This window comes from Neophocaena asiaeorientalis, unplaced genomic scaffold (assembly GCF_003031525.2).
Source record: "Neophocaena asiaeorientalis asiaeorientalis breed wild unplaced genomic scaffold, Neophocaena_asiaeorientalis_V1.1 scaffold91, whole genome shotgun sequence".
NCBI classification, from domain to species: Eukaryota; Metazoa; Chordata; class Mammalia; order Artiodactyla; family Phocoenidae; genus Neophocaena; species Neophocaena asiaeorientalis.
Window position 1 is genome coordinate 8,585,040 of NW_020173198.1, and position 9,558 is coordinate 8,594,597.

General features: G+C 40.8%; 1 protein-coding gene across 4 annotated transcripts in view; it reads left to right on the forward strand.

Annotated features, from left to right (window-relative positions):
* Positions 1–9,348, forward strand: part of GDE1 (glycerophosphodiester phosphodiesterase 1) — a 21,395-nt gene extending 12,047 nt beyond the window's left edge. For all 4 annotated transcript variants that reach the window (XM_024744633.1, XM_024744632.1, XM_024744635.1 and 1 more), the window contains 2 exons: positions 7,242–7,453; positions 8,721–9,348. In XM_024744633.1, the coding sequence (XP_024600401.1) occupies positions 7,242–7,453; positions 8,721–8,868 (360 nt within the window). In that variant the 3' untranslated portion in view covers positions 8,869–9,348. The remainder of the gene's footprint in view (positions 1–7,241; positions 7,454–8,720) is intronic.
* Positions 9,349–9,558: the final 210 nt, after the last annotated feature.

The following is a 9,558-nucleotide window of genomic DNA, read 5'->3' on the forward strand; positions in this document are numbered from 1 at the left end:
CACCCCCCACCCCACCCCCTTTCCCCCCTTGGTGTCCATACGTTTGTTCTCTACATCTGTGAAGAGACTCCTCTTTTAAATTAACAAAAATGCAGGAAGGGGAAAGTACTCGTACGCCGTTTTAAAATACCATGATTCCTTTTTAGCTCCTTCTTTCATTTTGTTTATGGGCTCATTCAGATTACTTTGGAAACATTCTCAGAACAGAATGAATTATATATTTCTGTGTCTCACTAAGTAACAGCAGAATATACCTTTTTAAAAAATAAGTCTTATAGAGAATTTAAAATATGCATAATTTGAAATACGCAAATACATAGATACTACACAGCAAGCCCTCCTTTAACCATAATCCAGCTTGTTTCATCCATAACCCCATTTATCCCCAGAGTTATTTTTTTTAATAGATCTTTATTGGAGTATAATTGCTTCACAATACTATGTTAGTTTCTGTTGCACAACAAAGCGAATCAGCCATATGCACACATATGTCCACATATCCCCTCCCTTTTGAGCCTCCCTCCATCCTCCCTATCCCACCCCTCTCGGTCATCTCAAAACAACAAGGCAATCTCCCTGTGCTATGCTGCTGCTTCCCACCACCCAACTATTTTACATTCAGTAGTGTATATATGTCAATGCTACTCTCACTTCACCCCAGCTTTGCCCTCCCACCGCATGTCCTCAAGTCCATTCTCTACGTCTACCTCTTTATTTCTGCCCTGCAACTAGGTTAATCAGTACCTTTTTTTTTAAATTCCATTTATGTGCATTGGCATACAGTATTTGTTTTTCTCTTTCTGATTTATTCACTCTGTACGACAGACTCTAGGTCCATCCACCTCACTATTGAGCTCCATGAACTGTTTGTACATTTTGGAGATCAATCCTTTGTCTATTGTTTCATTTGCAAATATTTCCTCCCATTCTGAGGGTTGTCTTTTGTCTTGTTTATGGTTTCATCTTGATTACGGTAGGTTTGTGGTATAGTTTGAAGTCAGGGAACCTGATTCCTCCAACTCCGTTTTTCTTTCTCAAGATTGCTTTGGCTATTAGGCTATTCCTTTGGCTATTTGTCTTTTGTGTTTCCATACGAATTGTAAAATTTTTTGTTCTAATTCGTGAAGAATGCCATTGGTAGTTTGATGGGGATTGCATTGAATCTGTAGATTGCTTTGGATAGTATAGTCATTTTCACAATATTGATTCTTCCAATCCAAGAACATGGTATATTTTTCCATCTGATTATGTCATCTTTGATTTCTTTCATTAGTGTTTTATAGTTTTCTGAGTACAAGGCTTGCCTCCTTAGGCAGGTTTATTCCTAGGTATTTTATTCTTTTTGTTGCAATGGTAAATAGAAATGTTTACTTAATTTCTCTTTCTGATTTTTCGTTGTTGGTGTATAGAAATGCCAGAGATTTCTGTGCATTAATTTTGTATCCTGAAACCTTACCAAATTCATTGATTAGTTCTAGTAGTTTTTTGGTGGCATCTTTAGGATTTTCTATGTACAGTATCATGTCATTGGCACACAGTGACAGTTTTGCTTCTTCTTTTCCAATTTGTATTCCTTTTATTTCTTTTTCTTCTCTGATTGCTGTGGCTAGGACTTCCAAAACTATGTTGAATAAGCGTGGCAAGAGTGGACATCCTTGTCTTGTTCCTGATCTCAGTGATAATGCTTTCAGTTTTTCACCATTGAGTGTGATGCTTGCTGTGGGTTTGTCATATATGGCCTTTATTATGTTGAGGTAGGTTCCCTCTGCCCATTTTCTGGAGAGTTTTTATCATAAATGGGTGTTGAATTTTGTCAAAAGCTTTCTCTGCATCTATTGAGATGATCATATGGTTTTTGTTCCTTAATTTGTTAATGTGGTGTACCACATTGATTGATTTGCATATACTTAAGAATCCTTGCATCGCTGGGATAAGTCCCACTCCATCATGGTGTATGATCCTTTTAATGTGTTGTTGGATTCTGTTTGCTAGTACTTTGTTCATGATATTTGCATCTATGTTCATCAGTGATATTGGGCTATAATAATCTTTTTGTGTGATGTCTTTTTCTGGTTTTGGTATCAGGGTGATGGTTGAATGAATTTGGGAGTGTTTCTCCCTCTGCGAATTTTTGGAAGTGTTTGAGAAGGATTGGTGTTAGCTCTTCTCTAAATGTTTTATAGAATTCGCTTGTGAAGCCATCTGGTCCTGGACTTTTGTTTGTTGGAAGATTTTTAATTATGGTTTCAATTTCATTACTTGTGATAGTTCTGTTTATATTTTCTAATTCCTCCTGGTTCAGTCTTGGAAGGTTATACCTTTCCAAGAATTTGTCCATTTCTTCGTGGATGTCCATTTTGTTGGTGTATAGTTGTTTGTAGTAGTCTCCTATAATCCTTTGTATTTCTGCCGTGTCAGTTGTGATTTCTCCTTTTCCATTTCTAATTTTATTGATTTGCGTCCTCTCCCTTTTTTTCTTGATGAGCGTGGCTAAGGGTTTATCAATTTTGTTTATCTTCTCAAAGAACCAGCTCTTAGTTTTATTGATCTTTGCTATTGTTTTCTTCATTTCTATTTCATTTATTTCTGCTCTGATCTTTATGATTTCTTTCCTCTACCGACTTTGGGTTTTCTTTGTTCTTCTTTCTCTAGTTGTTTTAAGTGTAGGGTTAGATTGTTTATTTGAGATTTTTCTTTTTTCTTGAGGTGAGATTGAATTGCTATAAACTACCGTCTTAGAACTGCTTTTGCTGCATCCCGTAGGTTTTGGGTTGTCATGTTTTCATTGTCATTTGTTTCTATGTATCTTTTGATTTCTTCTTTGATTTCTTCAGTGATCTCTTGGTTATTTAGTAGTGCACTGTTTAACCTCTATGTATTTGTGTTTTTTACAGTTTTTTTCCTGTAATTGATTTCCAATCTCATAACGTTGTGGTCAGAAAAGATACTTGATACGATTTCAATTTTCTTAAATTTTCCAAGGCTTGATTTATGATCCAAGATGTGATCTGTCCTGGAGAATGTTCCATGTGCACTTGAGAAGAAAGTGTATTCTGCCACTTTTGGGTGGAATGTTCTATAAATATCAATTAGATCTATCTGGTCTATTGTTTCATTTAAAGTTTGTGTTTCCTTATTTATTTTCCGTTTGGATGATCTGTCCATTGGTGTAAGTGGGGTGTTAAAGACCCCCACTATTATTGTGTTACTTTCTATTTCTCCTTTCATGGTTGTTAGCATTTGCCTTATATATTGAGGTGCTCCTATGCATAAACATTTATAATTGTTATGTCTTCTTGGATTGATCCCTTGATCATTATGTGGTGTCCCTCCTTATCTCTTGTAACAGTCTTTATCTTAAAGTCTGTTTTATCTGATACGAGAATTGCTACTCCAGCTTTCTTTTGATTTCCATCTGCATGGGATATCTTTTTCCATACCTTCACTTTCAGTCTGTATGTGTCCCTAGGTCTGAAGTGGGTCTCTTGTAGACAGGATATATATGGATCTTGCTTTTGTATCCGTTCAGCCAGTCTGTGTCTTTTGGTTGGGGTATTTAATCCATTTACATTCAAGGTTGTTATCGATATGTATGTTCCTATTACCATTTTCTTAATTATTTTGGGTTTGTTTTTGTGGTCTTCTTCTTCTGTTGTGTTTCCTGCCTAGAGAAGTTTCTTTAGCATTTGTTGTAAAGCTGGTTTGGTGGTGCTGAATTCTCTTAGCTTTTACTTGTCTGAAAAGCTTTTGACTTCTCCATCGAATCTGAATGAGATCCTTGCTGGGTAGAGTAACCTTGGTTGTAGGTTTTTCTCTTTCATCACTTTAAGTAATATCCTGCCACTCCCTTCTGGCCTGCAGAGTTTCTGTTGAAAAATCAGCTGATAACCTTAAGGGGATTCCTTTGTATGTTATTCTTTGTTTTTCCCTTGCTGCTTTTTATATTTTTTCTTTGAGTTTAATTTTTGTTAGTTTGATTAATGTCTTGGTGTGCTTTTCCTAGGGTTTATCCTGTATGGGACTCTGTGCTTCCTGGACTTGGGTGACTATTTCCTTTCCCATATTAGGGAAGTTTTCGACTATAATCTGTTCAAATATTTTCTCAGACCATTTCTTTTTCTCTTCTTCTTCTGGGACCCCTGTAATTCAAATTTGGTGCGTTTAGTGTTGTCCCAGAGGTCTCTGAGATTGTCTTCGATTCTTTTCATTCTTTTTTTTTATTCTGCTCCTTGGCAGTTATTTCCATCATTTTGTCTTCCAGCTCACTTATTCGTTCTTCTGCCTCAGTTATTCTGTTATTGATTCCTTCTAGTGTATTTTTCATTTCTGTTATTGTGTTGTTCATCTCTGTTTGTTTGTTCTTTAGTTCTTCTAGATCTTTGTTAAACATTTCTTGTATTTTCTCAATCTGTGCCTTCATTCTGAGATTCTGGATCATCTTTACTATCATTGAAATTACTCTAAATTCTTTTTCTGGTAGATTGCCTATTTTCTCTTCATTTATTTGGTCTCATAGGTTTTTTCCTTGCTCCTTCATGACCCATTTTTTTGACATCTCTTTTTTTTTTTTTTTTTTTAATGAGTGGGATTGTGTTCCTGTCTTACTGGTTGTTTGGCCTGAGGCTTCCAACACTGGAGTTTGCAGGCTATTGGGTAGAGTTGGGTGTTGGTGCTGAGATGAGGAACTCTGTTAGACCTCACTCTGATGAATATTCCCTGGAGTCTGAGGTTCTCTGTTAGTCCAGTGGTTCGGACTCGGAGCTCCCACTGCAGGAGCTTCAGCCCAACCCCGGGCTCGTGAACCAAGATCCCGTGAGCCGCGTGGGGTGGCATAAAAGAGAGAGAGAACAGTAACAAAGTAAAAAATAAAATTAGACTAGGAAACTACCAGATATGTTAGAAAGAATATAAAAATTAAAATATAGATGAATCAACAACTGGAAGGTACATAAGTCCCCTACCCCTGGTCTCAGAGGGCGGGGGATCTCACCTGGAAACCCAGAAGGCTTCCTGGGCTCGAGTGGGTGGGGCCCTCCTCTCCTCTCCTGCTCCTCTGGTCTGGGAGGGCCCCTCCCACCTGCCTCTCCTGATCTCCCTGACCTCCCTCCTATGCCCCCAAGGACCCATGCGGCCTGGAGGGGGCTTTGGAGGGCAGGGGATCAGCGTGGGAGCCCAGCAGGCTCCTCAGGCCCTAGTGGGCCGGTCAATCACCCTCCAGTCCTCTCTCCTCCTCCTGGAGGGCCCCTCCTGCCTACCTCTCCTGATCTCCCCAGCCTCAGGGGCGCAGATCCTGTCTGTCCTCCACTTCTCCTCCCCTCTCAGTCCCTGTACATCCTACCGGTTCACTTTGGGGTTCCTTCCGTCTCCTTGGGCGTCAGAGTTCCCCACCAGCAGCCGGCAGTCACCCTCGTTGTGGGGAGAAGCTAATTCCGCATCTTCCCACACTGCTGTCTTGACTCTGCCTCCTCCCCAGGGTTATTTTGAAGCAGATTCCAGATATCATATCATTTTATCCATGAAAATTACATTAAGTATCTTTAAAAAGTGATTCCTTTTTTTTTTTAACATAACCACAATACCATTATCCCATCTAAAACCACTAACAAGAAGTCCTTAAGATCATCAAATATCCAGTGTATAAATCCCCCTTGTCATGTATTTATTGAAGAAATTAGGTTGTTTTGTAGAGTTTATTTAACAAAGTCTGGATTTTGCTAATTATGCCATGGTACAATTTAACACGTTCATCTCCTCTGTATATTTCCTATGAATTGGTAGAGCTGAAGGCTTTATCAGGTTAGGTTCAGTTATTCGTGGCAAGGTAATTCCTTAGGCAAGGGTCTTCTTCCATCAGGGGGCGCATAATGCCGGGTTGTCTCGTCACGTTGTCAGCAGCTGTTACTGATGCCAGTGGCCGGCTCTGGCAGTTTACTAGGGGTTTTATTTTTATTTTTAATATTTATTTATTTATTTATCCATTTATTTATTTGGCTGCGCCGGGTCTTAGTTGCAGCACACCGGATCTTTAGTTGCAGCATGTGGGATTGAGTTTCCTGACCAGGGATCGAACCCGGGCCCCCTGCATTGGGAATGTGGAGTCTTAGCCACTGGACCACCGGGGAAGTCCCTCCTAGGGGTTTCAAAGTGTCAATATTTTAAGTCTGTCATTTCTTGTTCATGTATTACCTAGAGGGAATACTTCTATAAAGAGGATCTCATCTACTGTTTAGCTATCCAATAGGCAAATAAATGCTTAATCCTGTCCTTTATTTACCAGTTTCCAAAATAATGAGTTGGTTCTTCAACAGTGACCAACACAGCATGTATTTAAAATTTTGCAGTAAGGGTGGAGCCTACTGGGATATAAACTGTCATTGAGATGAATAGTGTCCTGGGGCTTCTAGACATTTGGATCAGTGTTTCCCAAACTTCCTTGACCAGAGGCCTTTAAAATGTGTGATCCCTTTTCCAGAGGACCATAGAGCACAGACTAAGAGAATTCCATCCATATCCCGCATTTGTCCGTTGCTCTGTCCTTGTCCCTGCCCCCACTTCTCTCCCTTCTCACCCCATTTCCCCGCCCCCCACAACTTTTTTCAGCCATCTTCTCTAAAAAGGATCAAAAACTAACCAGCCCGGGCTTCCCTGGTGGCGCGGTGGTTGAGAGTCTGCCTGCCGATGCAGGGGACGCGGGTTCTTGCCCCGGTCTGGGAAGATCCCACATGCCGCAGAGCGGCTGGGCCCGTGAGCCATGGCCGCTGAGCCTGCGTGTCCGGAGCCTGTGCTCCGCAACAGGAGAGGCCACAACAGAGAGAGGCCCAAGTACCGCAAAAAAAAAAAAAAAAAAAAAAAAAAAAAACTAACCAGCCCATCTTGAAATGATCATGGTTCCATCTTCACTGTGTTCTAATTATCTCTGGCCATAATTTAAGTCAATATCCAATTGAAAGTTACTCTTTGTGACATTATTAAAATTTGACCCTGACGTTCTCATTTTAAAGATAGTATTGCAGTTCTTTTTGGATTGTGGAGGAAGTGTTCTCATTTGTACTATATATTAAATGCTTTACATTCAACACATTATTTTCTCAAAGGGTTTATGATGGAGTATTTATTTAGTAGACATGGGGGGCAGCATACCTCCTTGTACAGACTGAGTACATTGGCTAAATCTAACGAACAAATGAGAAGTATTGGCCTTAAGATATGATAATTGCTTTATTTTCCAAAATCCCTTTCAGATGAGACAAGCAGATCAGAATGTAGTAACAGCTTTAATTCACAGACCTTGGAGCCTTAGCCATACAGGAGATGGGAAACCACGCTTCGCTACTTTCTGGAAACAGTCCATGTTTGTGGCATTGGACATTTTGCTCGATTGGAGTATGCATAATATCTTGTGGTACTTGTGTGGAATTTCAGCTTTCCTCATACAAAAGGATTTTGTATCTCCGTAAGTTGGAAGATTTTTTTTATCTTCTGATACATTTCCTGAATGTTCTTCTTGAAAAGGGAGGATTAACAGTGGACACCTGGATTGGTTCCCACCCACAAAGCCCACCATGCCTTTATTAAGTTGAAATGCCACTAGCTTCTTAGGTGGGAAGAGTTTAGGCATATTTCACTGTTTCCAAAACAAGTTGATCAAATATTCTTAGGTTTTAGTGCATTTTAAAGAAAAAATAAACGTGCCAAACTATGACGTCAGAGACAGAGAGATTGTATTTCCTTGTGATTGGCTCCCTTTAAAAACCAACATAGGATCTAGGGCAGAACCACAATGAAGAGGTCTTGGGGGCACCTACCTCATCCATCCCAACTTTCCTTCTGCTCCCCTATACATTACAGGCTCTACTCCATTGCTCCCAGGAAACTTCCATTCCCTAACCTGCTAGCAATCTCTGAATCTTTATTTTGGCAATTTTATAGCTGTGTATTTCAGGTGGTTACAGTTGTAAGTTTCATATTATTTCAGGCATGTGTGCATTCAGTTCAATAAATATTGGTTGTATGCCTGCAGTATTGCAAGGTACTGTATTAAGAAGCTGAAGATGCTGTGGTAAAGAAAGAAAGCCACAGTCTGCCCTCATGGAGTTTGTAGTCAAGTGGAAGAGATAAATGCTAATCAAGTAAAGATCCAATAAACATAAAATTAGAGCTAAGATAAATGCTGTGTAAGAGAGAACAGTGCGCATATGCTGTTTAATTTGTCCTGGTCAAGGGAGTCAGGGAAAACATCCCCAAGGACGTAACAGCTGAGCTAAGATCTGAAGGGTGCGTAGGAAATGAGGGGATTGGGGCTGGAGGTCCAAGTCAGAGGGGACACACGTGCAAAAGTGCTGTGGCAGGAAGGAGCCTGGTTCTTTTAAGGAACTGCAGGAAAAATCAGTATACACACAGAGTACAGCACAGAAAAGAACGGGGGAGTGTGGTGTAAGATGAGGCCAAAGAGACAGGTGGGACTAGGCTAGGTACAGCCTCCGGTAGGGGTTCGGGGTGGGGGGGTCTTCAGCAAGTGGCTGAAGTGTTGAAAGCTGCAGCGGCGTGGTGGAGGTGCTCATGCTGGGTTTGGAACACCCGCTGGCTGCAGTGCAGAGGCCAGTTAAGAGGCTCCTTCTGGGGGCTGTTAGTACTCAGCGAACACCATATTTAGTGACCGTTGTAGATTCCTGAGACAATTGGCATTATTCTAACAAGGTTGGTTTTTCCTCTTTCTCCAGGGACTACTTGAAGAAGTGGTCAGCTAAAGGCATTCAGGTTGTTGCTTGGACTGTTAATACTTTTGATGAAAAAAGTTACTATGAATCCCATCTTGGTTCCAGCTATATCACCGACAGCATGTTGGAAGACTGCACACCTCACTTCTAGACTTTTCCCCCAGGGAGGAAGCACGGGTAGAGAAACTGCCTGCTGGCCTCATGGAGGAATATCAGCACACCCAAGCCCTTGCGGGATCAGCTGGCTCCCACAAGCAGTAGTCGGTGACTGGGTATTTACCTGAACCAAAGCAAAACCCAGTGTTGCCGCCATGCTCCATGAAATGCCTGAGTTCAAAACCGATGCTCTTGAAAGTCTGGGTCTGCAGAAAGGCACAACACTCTTACCCCAACCTGAGGCACGCACTGAAGCCCGGTGAAGATAAGCACAGATTGAATCATGCGCTTTGGGGGTGCAGATGCAAATGCACGGGAAATGCATGATCACTCAGAGTTGACGTTTTAAAACTTGACACACTTACATAACTTATTTAAAATATTTGTATCCAGCTATGTTATCAATGTACTGTAGACATCAAACTTGTGACCATACTAATAAAATCATTAAAAGGAGCACTAAGGGAAAACCATGTACCAAGCATCATATCCTAAGACATAAAGAATTTAAGGGAGCTGCTGTTTCCAATCCAGTGGCGAGGGCCCCTGGTGAGACATTGGTGTGAAGCAAAGAAAATGGTAAGGAGGTCTTAATATCAGTCTGAGGGATAGTTTATGGTTTCTAGAAATAAGAGCTACAAACCACTAGGGGGCAGAGTTGTACCCTTTCAAGCTGCTCTACAGC